Raw genomic sequence first — 25,695 nt, 5'->3', positions numbered from 1 at the left:
AGTAAAATTAATTGGGTTTTAGCATCTGAGGGAATTTATGACCCTTATCACGAGCATTCAAGATAAGAACTTTGCCACCCAACCTTCAATTTAAAGCCTCGGACTTTTTGGTCACATTTAGCCTTCAACAGCCAGTCATTTAATCTTAACGTTTCTAGGAAATCGTATTTTGGACCCTCCTCTGTCTAAATGTTTATATGTATATATATGTATGTATATATGTATGTATGTATACATATATATATATATATATATATATATACACACACACACACACACACACACACACACACACACACACACATCTATAAATTTCATAAAACTCCTTTTCTGGTGTCTTGAGCCCTGATTTAAAATAATGTAGCTTTAATATTAATATTTGCCTTAATGAGGCATTTTTTATTTGGTTTGCGTCACCTCGTAGGTTTTATACAAAATCAGCTCAGTTGTGCAAAATTTTGAGAATTTTATTTGAAATAAACAACATGCATGATCACACATTTTCTTTTATTCCAAATGATGCATGAAGAACGCAATGTTATGACGGGTGAAATAATTACTTTAGTTTGTATTAATAAAATTTTGCAGCAAGATCACTATTTAATCAATCTGCTAAAAAGTTTACTTTCTTCTGAGGCTAACTTTGATGAAAAGAAAATGAAAACAGAGCTTTCTCATGGAAGTGAAAACGTTTTCTTTGGAAATGCAATTTTACTTCAATGTTACTGAATTTACAAAATTTCTAAATGACGTAATATACTTCCAATCCAGTTGTTTCTTTCCTAATAATATTTTACATTGTTTGGTTGAAACTCGGTAGGAACACTACGAATTATCTCGAAATCGTCCGCATGTTATTTCGATGTATTGTCACGATTCCCCAATCCTTAATCTCCAACGTAAATTCTGAGCAAAAGTGTGTTCCGTGGAACAAAAAACTTAACACTAGAAAGAAACAAATACGTTCTTAGATTTGCATAATATACATAATTTCTTATAACAAAAATAAAATAACAGTTAATCCCTCGAGTATAACTACAAATAACTATTTTAGTGAAACAAGAGACCAAAATAACATATATGCGGGGTTATACTACCATAGTTGCTCCTCTAGAACTCCCAATGAACAGCGTGCCCCAATCATCCATCATCATAGTTTAAAAAAGCGAGGTTCCATCAATATTTATTATTGAATGTTACCTTTTATAAAATATTCCCTGAGCTGTTGCATCGCTTTTATTCAGAGAACTCTTCTAATCAATCAATTTAAATTTTCTATCAGACTGAGAGTGAATAGAATGGTTTCAGGCGTCACTTTGTGGAAGCGATTCATTTCAGAAAATAAATACTTGGTTATTCCACATATATTTTTTATTAAACACGACCCGGGTTTCGACTTACAAAGTTCTGATGATGACTTTGTAAGTCGAAACCTGGGTCGTCTTTAATAAAAAACGTTTGTGGAATAACCAAGTATTTATTTTCTGAGACTGAGAGTGAGTGCTTTACCATCAATCCATTTCTCTTTCTTGTATATCAACCCTTTTGAGTAATATCACAAGAGTCATCCTGTCTACTAAACAATCCTAATATTCTTCTCATTCATCGGAAACAAGGGGTGTCGGCCTTAAATTTGAACCTGGGTGTATTCCCACGCTCTTGACACGAGAGGTCGTTCAACCCCGTCGTCCGACGAATGACAATTGCATATGTTCATTATAGGTTTGAAAATCCACAATTAAATCCTAGTTTTTAAGCTAGCAAATAATTTTTTCAAAGATGGGTGTGATTTTTTTTGTTCGTCGCGACCTATTATGTACAGTTTAAACTTTCATAATAGTCCTCAATAATTGGCAGTTTAATACCTGTAGTTTGTTCTTGCTCTCCAAATAGTGATAAAAAATGGATATTCTTCGGCCGTATCATATACGGCTAGCTTTTATATCTCTTCGTATATGTCATTGGGTCCTTCGTGGGTTTCAGTTCAAATATTTTAACTTAGTTCATCGCATTTTATTTCATTTTGGTCGTCGGCAGACTGTTTAGACCGTAGAATTTAAAGCTTTGACAATGTATTAAGAACGCTCGCGTCATATCTTTTTGATTTGGAATAATCACACGTTAGGATGTTTTAACTCTATTACTCTTGGCAAATTATCCTTAATCGGACGGCGTAGAACACAAAATAATACGCGTATTGCCTATCTTCGTCTCGGTGTCTTAGTAATCTCAGGAATTTCCTTTCTTTTTTCTATGATTTTTCTCTGATGTTTTCATCTCCTGGAAAATTCTTCTTTGGTGATTTTTTGGAACTAATTATATTTGTAAGTTCCATTAAAAATGAATTCGTTAAATGAAACTTTTTTCTGTAAATCATTCATCTTAACTCATCCTACAAACGCCCTTTCACTTAACTTGTGTGATATTAATTAATTTGCCTTAACAGGGCTGTCTTAAGAGAGTGTGTGGATTTTCATTCTGTTCCTTCCATTTTTCTTCTACTTGATTATTTGCATCTTGGTTTGCTGTGTTTTTCCATTATCTCTGTCTTTAATTAATACAGCGCCATGGTCTTATGTCAACTTCATGTTTTGGTTATGTTTTGTAGTATTAATCACTTAAACATCCAGCATCCATTCCCTTCTTTTATCCGTCAATTAAATTCTCGTGAATCTTATGATTTCCAGCGCTAAGTTTCAAAACATCTCAGGAGTACATATATGCCCCCTTTTTGAAACTGCACTTATTCCCGCCCGAATTAAATGTAAAAATCCGCACACATTCTTTCAGAGCACAAAACGTTTTCACACTTTTGGCCACGGATGGCAATGGTCTCCACCATTTCGTTACAGGACCAAGCTAAAAAACGTCAAACTCTTTACTTTCGTTTTGCTTTTGTTATAATCCATTACATGTGACCATTTTTGATGGCCAGTAAGTATGCGAATAACTTAGTTCCTATGGATTGGTCTGCATCCCGAATATAAAGTCAAGCGACACTTCCCTTGCTGGGCAGTATTGTTTGACACGGGCACAGTAAGTTACATGGTCTCGAATGATTCGGATAATTTAGTAATGAAACCATTTCATTCCCGAAAACTTGTTCAGTCAATTTCAAAAGTCTGGACCTTCGTTTGTTAGTCAAAGGATATGAACACATATCATTTCTTGCAGACGTAATTTCCTCAAACGCAGTTTTTTTTCAAATTAATCTTTTTAGAATTTACTACTTCTTAAATGGATATCTGGACTTGTTCTGTGACTTAACTGCTTTCTAGAACTACACTCGTTCACCACCAACATAAAACGTTGAGTAAATACAGGATTTCTATTATTACAATTTGGATTACTTAATGTTTATCGTCAATAATTATGATTATGATGAATTAATGGATCGCAGGGCCAAGTTTTCATCTATAGGAGGGTCATTCAACTTGAAATTATCAAATTTTTCTGACACTGGAGGTCTAAAATTTTTAAATATGCCAAAAATATGGCATAAGAGTAGCACCACAATCAGGTGTAACTAATTTTATCATATTTCTTACAATTTTGCTTTATATAGTGCTCTTCCTAAATCATCCTTTCACTCTGACTCCTCCTTTTTCATCCCAATTGATATCTCATACCTTTTTGAATACGAAGTCACATCATCCTATTCTGTCAAGCTGTTTTCATTATTTTCTCTTGCCTTGTTAGGTTTTTTCAGGGTTCTATATAATATTACTATTCGGTAGTTCTTCCTCCATTCTTAAGTTTTTCAACTTCTTATTTCCATTTTATATATCATATCTTGTTGATACAAGACCCTATTGCTCTCTTTCCTTCTTTTTCAGCCTATACCTAGTTCTTAATTAACTTTAATTCCTTATTGTATACATTTTAGTCGGCTTTGTGACTTTCTGCTGAGGTGGTGATGATTTTAGCTTCTGATTTCATTTAGTTAATTCATCTCACGTCAACCATTTTAAAAGGTACTTTCTTCCCACATAAAAAAACCCCAAGTGACCCCTCTAATGATTTTCAAGGCATTTTCAAGGCAGGCAGTTGGACCTATTTTCTTTACAGAGCCTAATTAGTATTTTACCTCTCGTTTGACAGCCACATCATAAAACCCCAATTCATGTTATCTCTTATTTTCCCGCTTTCGTATTCAGTCTATAGCTTTTCTCCTTCATTATTAGTTCACTTCTTACGTAACTTATTTGTAAGCCTTTATTTTCTCCTTTACAGTAAAGCGTGCATGATTCCTTCCTCTTTTGCAACTACTAAAGGACAGATTTCAAATGTCTTTCTTAGGACTTTTACTTCTCTCTCTCTGTCTCTTGATTTAATCTTATGACGCCCATTTTATTTTTAATCATTTCTTTCCTAATAGGTCCAGCTGTTCTAACGCAAAAGACCTCTTACGTGACAGTTTCTTAAACTTAGTTATTCATCCTTAACTCAATGACCAACCCAGAGATTGCGGGTTCGATTCCAGTCTAGGTGGATTTTACACCACCTTGGTCACCATGCTCTCAAAGAAGACGTAAGAATTACTGAAATCCACAGTGTTTCATTTAACCAAATGGTCCGATTGTTTAGCCCAGAGAGTGCGCTCCTAAGATATCATATTTTACCATATTACAAACGAATGAACGGACGCAAGGGGAAATATTAAAAGGGAAAGCAAACATATAATGCCATTAAGGAGCAGTAAGCTTAAAGGACCGTATATCCAGAAGAAGAAAATGTTCCATATTAACCAAATTCACATCCAAACATAAAAATCCCTTTTTTCCTATATCAACGGGTATATCCGTATCAATATGTTTTGATAGTTTGGTGGGTGTTCCCATGTATGCTAAAGATGATTAAGTGTTTCAACAAGACTGGAGAGGGGAATGAGGTATCAGCCGTTATTGTTATGCCACTTAGAGCGCCACCACCCAGCTTTCGAAATATCATGCAGCAATGGATTACAAAAGCTGACGCACGATACTGCGCAGGATAAAGTGTTGCTCCGGGGAGGCCGATTCCCCGCCGAGTGCTTATCCTATGACGGAAGAAATATCTGCCTGCTCTTCTAGGAGTCGAGAACGGGTCTCCAGGGTGGGATTCGGTACGTCCTTCGGATTTATCGCGCCCTCCCCCTCTCGTGGAAATACATGCGAATTTTCGCCGATTCCATTCACCGTGACGCCGCGAGTGGCTGAGTTTATCACGAGTGGTTCCACGGCAATCCTAGCGTCGCGTCGCCCTCCGTAATTTCATTTGCGTGAGTTGAATGTTTCCTAGTGTCCGGGAGCATTCTTTTTGCCCGCCGCGGGTTGTTGCACTCCTCCATTCGCCCCAAATCCTTGGAAATGGGGTCTATGCACTCCTCAGAGACTGAACTCGGATTGTTTCATTTGTGTCTGGTGCATCAAATGGATGTGGTCGGGGTTGAAAGAAATGTCAATATTTCAATCGTTGGAGTGGGATTTCGATAAAGAGAATCCATAATCGCGAAAAATGCAGTTTATCAATTGCTTTCATCTTAATGATGAAGAGGTAACTACGCATTATAGTTGTTCGTATATGCGGAGGAAATCTTGAATACTCGTGGTCATTTTTTTCAGAATGAATTACTTTGGTTATTGCTGCCTCTCAAATTATTTTTATTTTTGTAACACTCGGTGGTATATTCTTTACTTCCATGGAGTAAGTCATTATTAATAAAACTATAAAATTGGAAAATATTGAGGACCAAGGTAATTTCTTCTCCTTGGGTTAAAGAAATGTTCTACACGTTTTTTGTACTATTTAGCATAAAATAATAAGTGGATATGTAATTTTTTCACATGTAAAAATATGAAATTATATATCATCAGGAGATTTAATAAAAAAAGTTGGAAAATAGTTTATTGAAAAAGGAAATGAGTAACTGAAGAGGTTAAATCCGTACTCCGTGCACAACGTGGAGACATTTTTGTTTCGTCTGTTTCCACACATTGGAACAGAGTGTTAAGTAATTTTACGGCAAGTACCTTTGTGTTTTTTTTCCTTCTGACTATGCTCTCGGAAGAAGAATAATTTTTCCTGCTGCTTTCACAAAGAGTGAAATGGATCCTGACCAGGAAGGAAATCCTCTTCTATGTTTGTTGGTCTAACTGTGAATTATCTCCGGATTGGTATTTTTTTATCTCCTTGATCCTGTGATTATTTGTCTACAAGGTGAAGTATCATTAATGAACTACCTACTTGATGGTTATGTATGTACTATTTCTAAATGAGTTCTTTGCCTCTTTCCCTGATTGCTTTCATCACGGGTTCTGTTTCCCTCCTCCCGCCAGGTGTCATTCTACTCTCCGCCGTGGCGAACCGCTTCCGTCTCCACAAGCTGGAGAGGGTTGAGAAGTTCGTGATGTCGTACGGGGGGCTGCGGGGAGCCGTGGCCTTTGCCCTCGTGCTCCTCATTGACAAGGACCACGTGCACTTGCAGCCCATGTTCGTCACCACGACTATCGCTGTCATCTACTTCACGGTGTTCTTCCAGGTGAGAAGTCCTATGGGGAGAAAACTTTCAAAGTGAGGATTTTAAGGGGTCATGCAAATGACGGGAAGTTTCGCACGCATGCAATTTCTATGGGGGAAGTTGTCAAAGAGAGCAGTTCAAATATTATTGGCCACTTGGAACTAGTCAATGAGATCATAAGTTTCTATTGAAGTGGAGGTTTTCAACGATGAAACTAATTAAAATTTTACCCGAGGCTCGTTGCTCCTGCTTTATCCTGGAACTACAGTACTATAAACAATACTCTGAAGTAGTGTTGGTTATTTTCCTTTTAGTAGCCTAAGAATAACTCGTGCCTGGGAAAAAAAGGGAATATTTTCGAAATGTAATTTTTTAAATTCATATTGTTACATGCGTTAGCAATTTAATAGAGTTTTTTGGGCATCAAAAGTATGGGATACCCTTGAATGCGTATCTAAATGATGGTATTCCCTTCGCTTCACTAATAAAAACTCCAAAACAGTGTTTATGAAGGACATGAAACAGTTGCTTTTCGCGACTTTGGATGCATGTGCTCCAAACCCGGTATGTGCAGTTCATTGATTGACTACTTAATGTTATTTTAATGACCCTCATTCCGCACCAACTCCTTGAAATGCTACTGGTCCCAATGGTGGGCCTATCTGACCGTTTTTCTCGGCAGGTTTCGATGAAATTCCGAAATGGGAGAAAAATTGCGGAAATTGCATTTTGACGAACACTTCTGTGAATTAGTAGAAATGAGAGTATACTAGAAATCGCAATTTACCTGGTAGTAAATCGGAAATAATTAATAAATAGTTGTTCTTGCTTGCTTGGACAGCTATTATAAAAATGGGCTTAGCAAAGTCAAGTTTCAATTTTCTCTTAAAAACATATTACCGTATTCGTTGAACCCCTGAAAATTTTTCAAAAGTGCTAAATTTGTTCTAAAGTGTGGTGAATTATGTTCCATTAATTTCTTATACTTTTAGTTTGCTGTTTATTACAATTTTGTTCAACCACTGTACTTAATTTTTGTAACATTGGTTACAGAACATAATTTTTGTAGTGTTTCAAATTTTATGTTTAACACTTTCTGGGTTCCCTTTATGCAAAATATAAAAATATTGAATTCTCATATCGGTGCGTCAGCATGAGCTAATTTATATTTATTTAATTTATTTTGAGTGCATTAAAAGACAGGTATGTGTTACCGTACAATATGAAAGCAGTTATCATTTTTAAAAAATGGATGCTAATATTTCGTCAAGTGACTTGGCAGGAGGATACATCGTGATGACGACAATACCCCGGTAAATAAACACTCTTCAATTTCATAATAGTATTAAATTGGTCAAATGAATTCCAAGTGGAAATCATAGTATCGGTAACTTAAAATTTAATTTTTGTATTGTTAACGTTGATTTTGTGGTAAAATCAGTATGGCAACGTGGAAAGAAAGATTTCAGTTTTAAAATTCATGATAATTGTCACCATTATCACTACTTTATTCAGTTGAAATTTTTTAATTTCCATGTTTTTCTTAGTTCGTCCATTTTTAATTTATCGGTCGTAACTTTAATTTACTTAACTCCTAATTATTGGTAGAAATCTTTCGCATCAACATACTTTGCCTGGTTGCACAAATATAGGAAGCCACTATTTCTTCCTCTTCGCGACCTTATGGATTTTAATCTCAATTATAAACGAATATCGGCTAACATCTTGGGACTAAACTGTTGAGCGAAACGAAGTTCAATATAATTCAAAGTTTTTCCTTTCCGATCCGATTATCCTTAAATTTCAGCTATTATCCCGTTGCTTCCATTTACTCGACGAAATAATAGCTATACGGAAAAGTCTCTGCGTGAATCGAATTTCTATTTTCGAGAGCATATTTCTCAACTTTTTCCTTTCGTATATTTTTAATTTCTCCCTCTTAAAAATAGGTGACATTCCACTCGAAACGTCATTTTTTTTACAAGTGATTGGATGATTTCCTTTACTTTACGTCACTCTTGAGGGGAAGGCTTCTTTTTTCCGTCTGTTTCCCGGCCAATCAAATCCGCTACCCCCGCGGCGCCGTTGTTCCCTTCCTGCGGCAGAGAGTGATGGCGCCAGAATATTTCGGAATCCTCGAGCGTGGGATTCACCCCGCCACTACCACATCCGAGTGGGGATGATGTAGGGGTCAATTCCCCCCCCCCCCTTCCCGCCCATCTCTCCTCCTCCGAGCATCGTAAACAAAGGATACACCCTCTCCCCTTCCGCAGGCAACCCCCCCCCCCATCTCGAAGTTTGCCCTTCCCAAGGACGGAGGAGGCCGTTACACCCCCGATAGTGCTACTTCCCTTTCCCCATCCCCGAATCCCCTCAAAATACGTCCGGGAAATTGACGGACGGCGCCGCGCCAGCTAGGCTGCGATCGAAGGAGCAAGCTCGGCCGGCGAGAGGGTGGTCACGGGAGGGGGCACGCCCCTTCGGCGACCCGGTGACGATGCCCGAGGAAGAAAAGAAAGGGAACGGGGGGGTGTGGGAGAGAGGTGGTAGTAGTGGATCTGGGAGTCGTCGGGGCTCTGGAGGGTAGGGGTAAGTGGCTGGCGATCGGGAGGATTTATACTGGAGAATCGGTGAACCGTTTTGCCTGCGGTCTTTTTATATCCTCGCTTCGGAGTGGGGCGGGGTTTGAGTCTCCCATTGTCAAATACTTTCGGCAGTAAATTGCCGCCGACCGTCTTTTCCCCTCCTCTCCGTCAAGCTCTCCTCTGGGATCACTACAGCTTACGCTCATTGCAGCAATTATTATTTCTTTATTCCATCCCTGCAACGCTGGAAAAAGCGAGAATTAGTTATATGAAAATTTATATTTCAAAAAAAAGGAAGCGAACGTATTTTCATGAAAGAAATGAAATATGTGAAAGCTTTATTTTCTAAACATACAAAACTTGAAAAAACAGTAGCCCGTGGGAAGAAACTCAAATTTTCGAGAATGTCTGCCCGACCTGCTGACCCTAATAAGCGGCGATTTTACCTATCCGTCTTCCTGGATGGAGTATTTAGGTGACATGTGCGTACTTCTCTTCGCGTGGAAAGTGCTCATGGTATTAAGAGTAAATAATAATTCGCGCCGAAATAACTGCTCAAGTAAATTGTAGGTGAATTTAATATGTGGCATTTGCTACATATTGAAATTATTCAATAATATTTTTAAATTGACTTAATTTTTTGTAAAAACCAGCAGATATACACAAAACATATCATAAAATATGTACTCGTTTTCATGATTATTTCGTGGAATTAATAGTTTACCTGGGGTTTCTTAGCGAATTGACGTGACATTTTCACTAGCGTAATGGATGACCGCAGTAATCAAACCGAAATATAGCCTCATAAGTGAGGATACAGCTCACCTAGAACTATGCCCACTTGTGTGAAATTCACACATCATGGGAGGGAAGCCAGTTCCCTTTCCTGTGCCACCCATTGTTTCCCGGGAAGCTCGTGTTCCCAGAAATTACATAGCTTGGGTGGAGCTGTGGGCGCGAAAAATCGTCACCCGGAATCGAACGCGGGCCAACCGGTAAGTAGCCTAGTTCTCTACCCACTGGGCTACAATGTCTCCCCAAACGAAATGAAATCGATATGGAAATTCAATCAATTTCTATCTCGCGTGTAGTTGTAACATAAAAACGTCCGCAGAAGGGGTGACGATATTCTTTGACGACGCAAGAGAATTTCCGAAAACTGAGCTATTGTGTGCATCGAAATGCCCATGTGCAAGCGGATTTGTTTTTTTTTAATTTTATTTAATCATTTATTTATTTACCCTGTAAGCCACCGCTAGGGTCAGTGGCAGGGGGTGAATACAAGGTGTCATAAAAAAAAGACAGGGCAGATTTTATATTTTGTTCATTTCGACGGATACAGCTTAATCGAACTTGTCGCCCTCAAAGTACATGTCATTCCTGACGACACACTTATGCCAACGTTTCTTCCAGCTCTCGAACACTGCCTGGTAAGCCGCCTTAGCTCTTCAGGTCTGCCGTATAATTAGTTTTAATGTTCACAATGGAGTTCAGTCGGCGCATTTCAAGGTTGATTTTAACTTTAGAAACAAAAAAAAGTCTGATGGAGCCAAGTCTGGAGAGTAGGGTGGCTGTGGAATCACGGAAGTTCCGGTTTTGGCGAAAAACTCTGTCACGATCAGCACCGTGTGAGCCGGCGCGTTTTCGTGGTGGACACGCCATGAATTGTTTGTTTCTCCACATGTCTGGCCTCTTTCGGCTGACTGCGACCCTCAGCCAATTCATAACCTTTAAGGAGGAATCTTTGTTGACGGTTTGACCTTGAGGGACATATTCGTAGTGAATCAGGCGTTGCCAATCGAAGAATCACACCAGCATGACCTTCACATTGGACCGGGACATGTGAGCTTTCTTTGATCACGGAGAATGAGAACATCATAACCGTAAACCCAGGTTTCGTCACCGTTTACGATGGTTTTAAGAAACTTTGGGTCGGCATTGGCTCGATCCAGGAGTTCCTGACAGTTGTCCACACGTTTTTGTCTCTGTTCATCAGTCAGCACCCGCGGGACAAATTTTGATGCGACGCGCGTTATACCCAAAATCGTTTAACAGGATCCAAAACTAATGTTTACTTCCTCGGCTATCTCCCTAACAGTTAAACGGCGATTAGCCCGCACCAAATTGACATGGTTGGGGTCCGTCGAAGTGGAAGGCCACCCCGTTCGCGAAACTTCATCTGTGGAGGTTCTGCTCGATTTAAAAAAACACTGGCTTCGACTCAAAGCTTCATTAATAAAGGCTTGCTGAATCATTCCAAATGTCTCCGTAACACTTTTGCCAAGTTTGAAACAAAATTTCGCGCACACACGCTGTTTCTCTAGCTCCTTCATTGCTGCCGTTCCACGCGGCGACGAACAGATTAAGACACGTACCGCTGCTGCGTAACGACTCGACGTAAACAAACGCAACACCTTTAGTTTTAGTCGTCAGATGTGTCGCTAGATGGCGCACTGTGTCTAGTTTCGATCCATTGAACGGTTTTCGCAGAATAAAATTAGTCCGGTCTTTGTTTGGTCATACCTTGTACACACCAGAATAATTTTACCCGAACATGACCCTACCGTGGTAGGACAATGTTATTATGATCCCTTATTGTTCGTGGAAAAAAATAACAGCTTAAATCTATCTGTTCTACACTTAGCATCTTTAATTTTTTGGACATGTTCTTTCCTACCAAAGTACAATGGGGGTAATAATACATTTTTAACATCACTGCTGAAGAGATATCCTTCCAATTTATGCAAGAGCTTAAATCTGTAATTTAACTTTCGCTCCGTGAGTGATTCTCTGCTTAGCTGCTCTAATATTTTGGATATGCTACAATGGTTATCATGACAACTTTTCACAAATCTAGGCCGTAAGGCTACTTGTAGAGTAATTTCAAGTATACTGCCAAAAAGAACTCAGCCTGTAGCCACGAGCGCTATGTTAACTTAATCATTGCATAATTGGAAAATCGCTGCAAAAATTCATTTTATTCTACTCAAAATTGATTGTTCTTCCAAATGATAGGAATGTATGGTGTACTCATCTTGAAGGAGGCGTTACCCTCATTCACGACCCTTCCTTGGTGAAACACATATGGGTAATATGTGGGCAAGTTAACAAAATTTTAGGATTTATTAGAAGAGTACTGGGTTAATGTGATGAAAACGTCAAAGAGAAATGTTATCTTTCGCTGGTTAAGCCTCATTTAGAATATGCTGCCAGTATATGGGATCCTCACGAAGCCGGATTGATTGCCGAATTAGGTCGCGTGCGGCGTAGAGGAGCTATAATTGTAAAAATTTGTTATGATAAACTTATAAGCGCATCCAAAATACGAGCGGCTAGCCTGGGAATCACCCACGGAATGAAGGTTAAATTACATATTTAATCTCTTGCATATATTGAAGGGCGTCTCTGTAGCAATGATGTTAAAATATATTATTACTCCCATCGTACTACGGTAGGAAAAATCATGCCAGTAAAATTAGAGAGATTAAGTGAAGACAGATATATTTAAGCTGTTATTTTTTCCACGAAAGATAAGGGATCAGAATGACGTCCGACCGTGGTAGGGTCATATTTGGGTAAAAATTAGTCTGGTGTTTATTCACCCCTTGCCACACGCCCTAGTGGTGGTGTTCAGGATGCTAAAAAATAAAATAAATAACTTAGTAGTTTATCCAAAATATTAGAGCAGCTAGGCTGGGAATCACCCACGGAGCAAAGGTGAAATTACAGATTGAAGCTCTTGCGTAAATTGGAAGGATATCTCTTCAGCAGTGATATTAAAAATATATTATGACCCCCACCCCACTACGGTAGGAGAGATCACTTTCACAAAATTAGAGAAATTAAGTGTAGACCAGATTAAAATGTCATTTTTTCCACAAACGATATGGGATCATAATACTATTGTTCGACCGCGGTCGGGTCATGTTTGGGTAAAATCATTCTGGTGTGTATTCACCCCTGCCACACACCCTAGAAGTGGTTTACAGGGTATATAAATAAATAAACGATATAACTAACCGTGGCGTGCAAGGCACTAAAAAATATCTAAATAAATGTTATTTTATTACCAGCCAATATGCTTTATTGGCAATCAAGCGACCAATTTGGTTCAAATAATGTTCCAAATGTGCCTTTCCATGCATACGTGCAAGTCCAACCGAGTTTAAATGACCTGATTATAATTGGTCACTCAAAGTCAGCTTATTTTGATAGGAATGAAAATTATCTCTAGAAACAGAAGAATATTCCTTCTCTTCAATTTGTCTTCATTTTTACAGAGTTTCACAGATGCCTTTCATGCTGCTGCTGTCTAAAATAGGGTCTTACTTCTAGAACATGCGGTCATTTCAGGTACCTATTTTTTTCGCCCCAAAATCGAAAGGTATAGGTCAGGAAAGATTTTTATTTTATTTCGATAAAATTATTTCTTTATGTACTAAGAACAACTGATTCAAATGCCATTTCATTTTTCTTATTACTCTCCTTCGTAAAACCCGATAACTCAATCCCTGGCTTATGTTCTCTCCCAAACGTCTCGGCAGTTGTTTAAACTGAGAATAGCCTTCCCCACTTTTCTCCCTCACACTTTGCTTAAACCAAAAAAAAAACTATCATAATCGACGAAAATGCGAATCATGGCAAAACAAGGTATCAATATAAATGCTAATTTTTTTTCGCCATTAGTTTTTCCAAAAGTCATTCGTCTCTCAAATATGATGCATGTAATAGACACTAGTGTACCAATTTTTTCACTTGTTGTAGCGGCAGTCAGCGCGTGTTCGTATGTTAACCTGGCAGAGGTCATTTGCCGCGGAACACTGAGTCTCTCTGCGTGATAATGTTTCTCGCGTGTCTCCCACGACCTCATCCACTTTTGATTTTGTCTTATTTTACTATTTTTCACATCTCTTTGCTTTTGGCATGAATGAAATAAATTAGGCGAACTGAAATTCGAAGAACTCTGGGAGATGTCGCGACAGATAACGGAGTCATTTCAGGGTACATTAGCGGATGGCTCCGTTAAATCAACTCTCACGGCATCTCCCGAAAACAACCATGTATTGAAACTTTGGGTTTAACCTCGTGGGATGTGGTGAAACGCGTGCGACCCCGATGATTGTGGTATTGCGATTTATGTACGGTAATTGGGCACAACTTCTTGCTTCTTTGAACCCCTAGAAATTCGCAAATTAGGAGAACATGTGGTTGTTTTCGGCATTCGATTCGAAAGGACCAGCAGTAACGGTCATTACTGAACGGCGGGTAACGCTAGTCACAATATTTTCATTTCATTCTCTTTTGATCCGATTTGCAAGCACCTTCCAGACTCGGTGGTGAAACTCATAATGCAAAAGGACAGCAGTGAACGCTCGTTAAAATTGCCCACAGTTGAAATTACTTTAGCGTAATTTTTTGTAAATGTGATTATTTCATCGTAGCAAACTGCAAAATTATTGCCCTCCGTGCTGGAAAATTATATCCTCTTGTCTGCAATCGATCAAAAAGTCGCAGCCGGTGCAGTCCATACCGTATTTATTTTAGCAGTATTTCAAGTATTAGCAAGTATTTTAGCAAGTATTTTAGCAAGTATTTCAATTTTAAAGATTAAATTGTAGCTCAGCGTGTAGGTCAAATGGTGGGTCTTTAAAGCCTTTATTGCAAAATTATTTAACTTTAAATGATGTGAGGGTCAGTGCTAGAAATAGATCATTTAACACGAATCAGATAGCATCAGACGGAAAATTTTACAAGGGATTCAATATGAATAAGAAGAAAATCCTCCTTAAAAATTCAGATAATCGTAATGCTAAGGAATAATATTTGCTGTGTTGGTAGTTAAATGCCAAAGATTAAAAAACAAAGTCGCAGAATATCATCACCAAATTCAAAGCACAGGCGCAGATAAAATTATTGGGCAGAAATCTGATTATCCATTGATATTGCCAACGGTGAAGTGATTCCCAAAATCCTTTTCCATTTACAGAAAATACCGAACAAATAGAATCGCGGGCGGTGTATGTAGTGTAGTTGAAAATTCTTGCATCAGCAGGGCTCTGGTAATTCCGGGTAATGATTTGGAAAGCTTTTGGTGCTCAATTAAAATCACTCAATCCTAAAGAATTTATATATGTGTATTTTACAGACCGCCGGACGACAAAGATAATTCAATGCTAGAATTAGATCAGAATATCAAAGGCTTTTCATCCCAACACAATGATCGCGACCTTATAATCGGTGGAGATTCCAATGTCCCACCTATTGACCGGAGCACATATTGTTTTATAGTTTACCCTCACTCACAATCTCTCCTGGGTGAAACAAATGTGGGGAATATATGGAAAAACTAACAAAATATTAAGGTTTATTAGAAGATTACTGGGCAAATTTGATGAAAAGGCGAAAGAGAAATTTTATCTCCCGCTGGTTAGGTCTCATTTAGAATATGCTACAAGTATATGGGATCCTCACGAAGTTGGTTTCAATTGTCGAATTAGATCGCATGCAGCGTAGAGGAGCTAGATTTGTAAAACGTTATTATGATAAACTTAGTAGCGTATCCAAAATATTATAGCAGCTAGGCTGGGAATCACTCACGGAGCGAAGGTTAAATTATAGATTGAAGCTCTTGCATAAATTGTAATGGCGGATCTTTAGCAGTGATGTGGAAAATGTACTATTACCCCCATCGTACTATTGTAGGAGAGATCAGGTTAATAAAATTAGAGAGGTTAAGTGTAGAGCAGATAGATTGAAAATTTTATTTTTTCCACGAACGATAAGGGAACTTAATAATATTCTTCTACCGCGGTAGGGTCTGTGCGGGTAAAATTATTCTGGTGTGTTTTCACCCTCTGATACACACCCTAGCGGTGGCTTTCAGTGTATATATAAATAAATAAAAACGGATGGTAAAGACAAAGATATCTGCGATCCGCTATTGAATTCTTTTGCGTAGAACTCATTGCATCAACTTGTTCCTTCACCAACTAGGGGCGATAATATTCTTCCTTATTTGTAAGCAATGAACATAGCCGAAAAAATCGTAACTATGGAAACTATTAACGGAATTAGTGACTACAGGGCAGTAAATGCTAATTTTTCGTAACTTGTGGTTAGAAATAAGGAGCCTTAAAGAAAACTTTACTTGTTTAAAGAAGGGGACTATAATGGCCTAAAATGCGTGCTACAGAGTCAATTTTCAAATTTTAAGAAAGATAGTAATCACCAAAATACTGAAAATACGTGGAATCACTTCCTTGAGATCACACGTAGCAGTCATCGAGTTCATTCTCAGTAAATTTATAAAAGATAGCACGGAACCTTGATAGTACAACGCAGCTGTTAGAAAATCATTGCGATGTGAAATGCTACGTCACCCTAAGATGGAAAATATTAGGGATGATATCTCTAGCGACAAAAATAATGAGATCACTTATAAGATATCCAGGGTGAATGCCTAGAATGAATTTTGGAAAGTGTTAAGAGAATTCAAAAGGAAAAGGTCAGTGGAAAATTTGAAAGAGAATCCAAAAGCATTTTGGTCATACGTCAGAGAGTTTAGGAAAATAAATCAACTGTTAATTTACTCAAAAATGATAAAGGTGGTAGCTTAACCAGCAGTTTGGAAAAGGCGGACTTACGGTTTCCGAAAGAGTACATCCGGCGAGGCACAACTTGCGCTTTTGTTCATGATAATCTTATTTCGGGAGAGAGCAATGTTTCAATGGGCGTAGTTTTTCAAGATTTTAAGGAAGCCTTTGACAAAGCGCCTCATAATACACTATGAGATATCTTTGATGAATGTTAAAGTAGTGCTGATTTTTGAAAAGTTGAGGAATATTTATAATAGATGTTGGAACTGGTCCCATGAACCCTCATTGTATGTTTTAACATGAGTGGAAATTGGTTTCAAACTCAGAGAAAATTTTATATCTCAGAATATAGAACGGTATGAAAGGTGGAACGAAACTTATATTGATAAAAATGGTTAATTTTTCCGAAAATTCTCTATTAAAATATTATAACAGTCAATTTTTGCTACAAAAATTCATGATTCTCAGTAATTCTGAATATTTTTTCGTCCTCTGGAAAATTCTTTCACGTGAGTATCGGAGATGTGTCCAAATGCTCGGGTTAATCGGAGAGAGAGGTAATCAACAAATATACAAGCGTGTCTGCCAGCTACCCGTACGCATTACAAACTGAAGAAATGTGTCACTATATTCCAGGTATTATCTTGATTAGTAGTTGATACTTTATGATCTCAAACCTCCCGGAATGTTCCAAATCGTGTTGTCTATCGATAGATCCGTACAAAGGCTACTCTATATTTTGTTTTCAAATGCACACGCTTCTATTTGATTGCAATAACGACTTCACAAACGTCCATTATTCGACGATCTATCAATGTAGCTATAATTAATTCTAATTCTTTTTTTAATGCAATGTTTTGGCAAAAATTAATTAATATCTATTTACCGTTGTTTCCTCAATGAAGATTTTTTTAACGGTTTTTTTTGGAATCGACGTGTGACGTGTTTATACTTCAGTCGTCAATTAAGAACGATGCGTGTTAAGCAGCAAATTAAGATAAAGTAATAAGTCAACGCGCAGACTTGAGGGTAAAGCAAACTGCAATGCTTAAAAAGTAATAGAGACTTTAAAATAACATGGCACGCACGAAGTGAATGGGCTTATTTCGCTACTCACGCTACCCTCCTCAGAACGCTGAGAAAAGACACCCACTATAAAAAAAGGTTTTCCAGCGAGCCAAGAGACTTATTTCCTTCAACACTTCGATCGCTGACTCCGGTTCATCTTCTCCAGGGCTTCTGAGTTGAGTTGGAAGAGTAAGTCAAGCCTTGCAGTCGTTGGATATGTCATCCATCAAAGCATTGACGGAAATGAGAAACCTGACCAGTTGATGATCCGAGAGGACTTCACCCCAGAAATATATGAATCGAAAGTACTGGATCTTTCATTGTTAAAACATAAGGGTGAGCTTTGTTGAAAAGGGATCTCATGGGAAAGGAAAAGGAAGTTAATGTAGGTCGTGAATTTTACACGTTGGTGACTTCCTGAGCCTTTTAAAATTCTCCTTTTACTCAATCAATGCATTAATCGCAACCTAATGGCTAGAAAACATTGTAATTGATGAGGTTAAGGCGAGTGCATACCCTTTACTTCGTCCCCTCGCGGTGAAGGTGGAGTCAATAAACTCTTTTATTTAAATTATTCCAGTTATTTCAGGGATGTGCTCAGAAAAGATTGAATAAGGCTCATCATATCTAGAGTCGGAATACGCGCATCTAGTGGAATTTCATTTATTGGCGATGGATGATTGATATACATGTAATTCCTATTCTCCATCGAAGAGGAATTCACTGCGGATCAAAAGGCCCACACTGTTTCACATTTCGTCGGCAGCTATTTTTGAGGCTCCTTCGGGGTGCGTGATAGGATGGGAGAAGATTGGGAGAACTCCGGAGCCGATTCATCGCCGTTGATGAATTCCTCCGTATTAATTTCAAACCCGATACTTGGGCGTGCAAAGAGTGGAAGAGCGTGGACACCCCTCCCCTTCAGTTCATAGCACGAAAGGCATACCGTAAATTCAAGTTGAGGATCGTTGATATCTTCGTCAGCTATGTTGGAAATTCCCGAACTTAAGCTCATAATTATCATGTGGATCTGAGCATCATCTCTCAGTCGATCTCCTACTCATGAGTCATTCAGAAGGAACTATACTTATCTTTTCCTAACCCTGGCACATGTCTTTTTCTTAATCAGTGAAATTTAACTAAATTTCTGAAACAACGAAAGTTTTTCTTTAGTAAGCTTTAGTTGAAGTATTGTGGAAATTACAATTAGAATTATCATATTAAAGATATTTTTTTCAATACATAAATTATACAATTAAGCGAAATTTCGAGGTTCCCTATCGCAGAAATTTTGGTTCCTAGGTGCAGGTCAATATTTTTTAGATGATTATAAAGGTAAATTAGATTAAAATAAGAGAAATTTAGCTAATCAAGACGACAATTAAAATATAGTATAAATGAACAATATGTAGGCTTCTGTTTACTCTAGAACGTAATGCTTTATGAGGAATTGAAAACCATATCCATGGTATTTTCAGGTTTCCGGTGGCATTCACGTTACCGCCACATTGCCAATTTATAGGTACGATATCTATCGCGTTATCCATTAGAATGAAGGAGTCCGTGACCCCATTCCCCTTCCGCATAATTCTCTCGCAGGTAATGCGATGAAACCCAACACTCAAAACTTAAATTTTAAATTGCGTTGTTTTAGTAAAAGTGAAGATTTCACAAACTTCCTACTTCTTCCTTCCTTTGATTATTTACCAAGATGGTTATTTTGAATCTCCTCAACTGAGAATTCCTCGAAACCTATCTTCGTTACTCAATATTTGCTTGTTGCGTGGCGGTTACATTTTGCAAAATCAGCAGCCGGCTAAGTGTTCACAAAAACTTATGTCTTTAAATCCCTGTGTTTATTTCAAAGAAATCATTAGCTTCCATCGAGTACCTTATTGGCCCGATTCGTGGATTCATAGGTTTAATTGTGGCGAATGTATGAGATCTTCCCTGTTCACATATTTATTGTGAGACGACTAATATCTTTAGAAAAACTGTCCCGCGAAATCGTCAATTACTTTCTCGGTAATTATCCCCTTCCATTATTTATTTTCTAATTTAAACCAAGGGCAGGTTGGTTTGTACTGTGTATTTTTTTTATTTCTATCGCCCACTGGCTTCTTTCTTCACCCGATTTTAGGGCAATGTCCTCTGAATCACTTTTAGTGTATTAACTTACATTATTTTCATTTAATTCTCATTCTAGATGAGCTTTACGATGGCTATCTCATTTGTACTCTTCGGTATATTGAAATTGCCAGTGCAAAACATCTATTGTCATTATTTTTAATTTCATCTTATAGAATGTAAATCGGACAGAAATGGGACAGAGTTTTCTTAAGTTGCTCAATCAGTGTCCGTGATGTTTTTATCCGACTGGGAGTAGGCTGATAATACCAGGGGGATTATTTTTTCCTCAATTTTGTATTTAAACAGTAAAGGGCTCTATTCTTTTTGTCGGACGTTAATCGCTAATAGTAAGTATTCTATTAGAAATTCGGTGTGAAATAACTGAGCATTTTCTAAAGTGAATAATTTGTTTTGATCAAATCAGCTGTTGTGATATATTGTTCTGCATTTCCCTGTAAATACTTTTAATCTAACTTGAAATTACAAATTTACCGCTTGCTTTTAGGTTATTGTTGCTGCATGAGTGAGTCTCGTCCCCTTGTAATGAAATGCTTCAATTCTGTCTTTTTTTCAGGGTATAACCATCAAGCCACTCGTCAAAATCCTTAATGTAAAGCGAGCAGAGAAACGGAAGCCTACAATGAATGAGAGAATACACGAAAGGGTACGTCTTGCGTGAAAACGTTTTTATAATTAAATGAACTATTATGTGCAACTTTTACATTTCATATGCCCTCCTCTTTATTGTGTCCAATTTTGTCCCCCTAAAGCATTCTTTGCATGTATTTCAAATCATATAACTTGGTTAAACCAAGCCCATAGCAAAGAGTGATTTTGTAAAGGTTTAATTTCTCAGAAATCACGATGCATATGATGTCTTGTAACTGTTGCAATAAACCTGTTATTCAGGAAAAAGAATGATTCGGGTTCCACTCATGACGTCGTCATGAGATACAACAATGTCAGAGTGTAAAAACCATTTGCATTGACCGGGATTAGAACCCGGATCCCTCAATGACCGGACATTGAGGGATCCGGGTTCTAATCCCGGTCAAGGCGAATGATTTTTACACTCTGAAATTGTTGCATTGAAATGCACATTAGCGGATGACTCCGTTAACAGTTACTGTTGCGGCATCTCCCGTAGTTTCTTTGAAAAAAGTCGTCATGAGGTTTCTACTTCGAACCACAGTCATGAATGACTACATTTTGCGGCAAATTGCTAAATGCTGCTGTTTCATTCATTACAAATCACTTCCAAATCTGAGAAGATGGCTGATACTACGATTTTAAATGCATGGTTCAATGCAGATAGAAGATACTGTCCATTCTTATTTTATTCAGATGTGCGAAAATTTTAACCTTCTGTTACCTTTCAGTGCATCGACCATATTATGGCAGGGATAGAAGACATTCTCGGTCACCATGGGAATTACCATGTGAGAGACAAGTAAGTTTTACTTTAAATTTCTTCTTAAATTTCGCAATTACTTATATTCATTAATATTTGTATTGGGTATTCCTCCATTTTAAGCTAGTTTTGAAGAAGAACACAAGATGTACACTCCCATTGCCTTGTCTACCAGAATAAAACCTGACATCCCACACTACAATAAACTGTTCTTTAATTTCGCATTACTTCTACCGCCTTTCATTCTGTCTAAGATGCCTATACTTTTCCGACCCCGAAGCCGCTTATTGGCATTCCTCCCTTCTATCACAGTCTTCAGCATCACATCGGCATTCAAAATGCTCTGAATCCATCTTTCTTACCTCTTTTGGGTTTCCCCGAACAGAATTCTCACCTCTTCCACCACGCCTAGTATTTCTTCGTTTGTTTTCCAAACTGTTCATTTTACCTTTTCCATTCTTTCCCACACCAACATTACAAAAGCCTCCAAGCTATGCCTATCATCTTGCCTCAATTACAAAGTTTCCGAGCCATACCTAACCCTCTTTTTCTACTTCCGCCTGGTGATTCTTTCTTTGTGTACCGGTTAATGCTTCTACACTGTATTATCCCACCCAGGTTCCCTCTTGTATCCTGTTTTAATCTGAAGATATGCATCGTTAGTACTACATTATGATCTAAATCCGCATATGGTCCTGGTAAACTGTGCGAGTTAATTATGTTGCTCCTAAATCTATATCTAATCATCATATAGGGTACCTGATATTTCTTGAAATCCTTGGAAATTTGCCACTTATAACTACGCCTCTTGCGATGTTTGAACCATGTATTTTCTATAATTAGACACGGCCTCCTACATAACTGTAATTTCATTTTCCTCACGGTCATTCCTTTTTTCTATGCCGTAGTCCCCTACGTCGCAACTATCTTTCCTTCCGCATACCATCAGATTCCAATTCCCTATTAAATGCTTCCTTCGAGTTATTATTGCCTCTAATTGATTGTATACTCCACCCCTGTAATCATGTAGACCTGAATAATGACCAAGTTCGTTGATTCAGCTTTTATTTCTACCGATGATATTCTATTACTCACCATATCTGTATTTACTACCCTTATTCCTCCCTTTTTGTTCAATATTTTTGTTTCCCCCTTCCTGGCTCTCTTCCCCTCCACTGTGGCTATAACCATTGCTTCGGTAATTGCGGTGTCCTTCCATCCCACCTCAAACAGCCGGAATATATCTTCGTGTCCTCTCTCCATCTCCTGCTCTATATGCTGTCCATTTTATCATTACCCCATTCTAAAAATCGTCCTAACATTCAAAGCCCCTTTTTAAATGGTTCGGTTCTCTTCTGTGTAATCTTGTCTGTTGCTGATCTACTTTGCAAGGATTTGTGTGAAACGACCGCGGGAACCTTACTCTCAGGCAGAAAACACGGCTTAACGTGAGCGGATGCACGGGTCGGGTTTCGTTGTTTCCAGGACTCATTACTATATCTTTTTCCATCATTATTTCTTGGGATAAATAATTTAGGTAGTTTCCCGATGCCTTTCTCATTGGTATTTTTAAGGTAACACTATCAGTAGCATGATTTAAGAGTTAATTCATGAAGTGTGCTATTTTTATAGATAAGAATTGCTAAACTCATATGTTCACTATTAACAGATTTGTATGATCAGATTTGGGAAGACACTGATTAAGATTATGCACAGTTTACCAAGATCGTTATTCTCTCTAATCCTCCGTCGTATCGATTTTTTCAAATTTAACAATTGTTTATTCCAATACTAATGCTCTAATTTGCGGTCGAATTTCTCTCTATGTCAATGTAAATGGGAATAATCCCATTAAATTACATATTCGAAAAGCTCCTTATTCAATACTTTATCATTTACTTCCATTCAGTAAATTCCTATCCTTGTGTGCTCCTGTGCTTATTATTAAGCCAAGGACTTTAATTAGAATCGCTTATGTTTGCTTGAATGAAATATCATAATTTCCATAACGATATTAATAAATATGAAAAACTTCCCGCAATTACGACATGTTCTCCCATTTTCAATTCTTCTCACCTTGCTAACCTACAGAACAATTAAAAGTTTGTTTGTTGATAATATTAATAAGGGAGAGAAATGCTTAACATTATTTTTATTTCTTTGAACCTAAAATCTAAATATCTTCTCGGTGAGGACACGCCGTAGGTCATACATATTTTTCCAACTAAAGCGCTGTAAACATTTCATAGAAATAGCCCATAGCTTCTCTATAGAGAGCGGCTCCCTAATTAAAAATAATATTTTATAAAAGCCTTCATTTTGCTGTCATCTATCAGCCTGCCTATAATCACATGTTATCATATGTGACTGATTTCTCATTTGATTGTCCTTCAGATTCAGCAAGAAAGCCGTTTCGGAAAGCACTGTTTTTCAAAATTTTCTTCGCGCCTCCCATAGCATCTTTTTTATCCGAGTTTCATTTAAGCATTCCTATTTTATCAATAAATTATATTGCTTTCATTTATTCGAAGATTTCTATTTTCATCTAATTTCCAAAGCGCATTCCAAAATCTTCCAGTCTGCATATAGGTACCAAGATTTTATATAGGTATATATTTTATAAGAAGGTATAGAGATTTCTCTCGTTTTACCATGTATACAAAACCGCACTTCAAATCAATGTTCAGCAAATTTCTTCTTCGCCTTTCTCCTTTGAGTCTTACTGATGTGTTCATTCATCCCTGCTATTGCGCCATATTTCTTTCACTCTTTATCATTCTCATATGTTTATCACCCTGTATATTTTCACTTAACAAACGTTCCCATTCAAAATTTGTTCAAGTGGCACCCAGTGCCGCTACATTCGATCTATCGGCCACAGTTAATTTGTTGTGGGAAACAGCTTTTCTTTCTTTAAGTTCACGATACGGCTCAGTTGTCTGGGCATCTTGTAAACCCAAATGCTACTTTTATTTGTGTTCCGTCTTTAGAACTTTTGAAAGTTTGAGAAGGAGTCTTGGGAAATGAAACAGTTTTGATTTTTATACGTTACAGATTATTTCAAAATACGTGTATGAGCAAGAAGATCGTGAAGGGTGATTTTTGTATTCATGCAATTAAAAACTAATGTTAAGAACGAGGGGAGGAAAAGAATTGCAATGTTGGGACGGAATGAAGGTAAGTAGAGGGGATGTGGAATTGAAGAATGTTTACTGTAGTGTGAGGTGTCTGGGTCTTTATTTTTAGCTGAGGCTAAGAAGTGGACCGATGATCAGTCCTTGTCCATCCAAAATTTACCTTAAACGGTAAACGACCAATTGTAAAAATATAACTATAAAATATAATAATATAATATAAAATATACAATATAAAAAATATGTATATTAGGAAACTTGGAAAATCCTAAAGACTAGTCTTGGGGAAATTATTGATACCATAACAAAGAACCAGTACCCTTTTAATCTTCAACCCTCCTCTTCGGAAAATGATCTGTCATGCATAATTTTAATGCTTCTCGAGTTACCCTAGTCCGACACTTTAAAATCTTCACTTTTATTCATCCTGTGATGCACGCTAAACCATATACTTATACGATTTGCAAGTTGCATACACACCAGGATGTGCTTAACTCGGGCTGAATCATAACAAGCGTTGTCCTGGCCCGATTTTGGTGGCGATTTTTTGTGCTCCTTACCAAGAGCCTGCTATAATTCAATTAGTCTTTCACTCATGTAACTGAAAAAGCGTAATGTTGGCGTGAAGCCATTGAAACCATTGCTACATTTCGCTTGCATCTGCATTTTGTGTTACCATAATTTTCATCAACTGCTAGGTCTCTTTGAGTTTTCCTACTGAATTTTTCTTGTGCATTTTGGTCTGCATCCTGAAATTCATAATTCCTGCCGTTCCACTCATTATCATTCTAATATGTATGGGTTTTTTCATGCCCTTATTGGAAAAGTTGTTAATGTTCATATTGAACAAGTCATTTTGATAAAATCCCTATGAAATTTATTTTATGGTCTTGCAGTGATGCATTAGTGCTTAAGCAACATTGAATTTTGAGGTATTTCACTTCTAATTTAGATCACTGCAATATGAGAAAGATGTCCTGCTGAAATATGGTGTACATAATGTAACTAACTCAATAGGCACACCTTTTTTCTCCATAATCACTCACATCAAATGGAAATTTACTACAACCATATTTTTCATTGAAAAATTTAACATGAAATCATAATTTATTGAATTTATACAAAGAAATAATGCTCAATTAACTATAATTGCCATTATATATGTATTCAAAATATTTGTTAGAGTTACTTCAAAGATACTGCACCACATTCTTTTACAAACTATCAGCCAATCTTTTTTCATCTCCGTGGCATTATCAGGGCATTTGGTATA

The 25,695-nt window shown here is 37.5% G+C and overlaps 1 protein-coding gene across 9 annotated transcripts in view; it reads left to right on the top strand.

Moving 5' to 3' along the window:
* Positions 1-25,695, top strand: part of LOC139696671 (sodium/hydrogen exchanger 3-like) — a 575,082-nt gene that overhangs the window by 489,986 nt on the left and 59,401 nt on the right. For all 9 annotated transcript variants that reach the window (XM_071595493.1, XM_071595487.1, XM_071595490.1 and 6 more), the window contains exons 6-8: positions 6,318-6,520; positions 20,452-20,541; positions 21,257-21,327. In XM_071595493.1, coding sequence (XP_071451594.1) covers positions 6,318-6,520; positions 20,452-20,541; positions 21,257-21,327 — 364 coding nt within the window. The remainder of the gene's footprint in view (positions 1-6,317; positions 6,521-20,451; positions 20,542-21,256; positions 21,328-25,695) is intronic.

The sequence above is a fragment of the Hetaerina americana genome, unplaced genomic scaffold (genome assembly GCF_022747635.1).
Source record: "Hetaerina americana unplaced genomic scaffold, ioHetAmer1.1.p SCAF_7, whole genome shotgun sequence".
NCBI lineage: Eukaryota > Metazoa > Arthropoda > Insecta > Odonata > Calopterygidae > Hetaerina > Hetaerina americana.
This window is presented reverse-complemented; position numbering and strand designations above follow the sequence as displayed.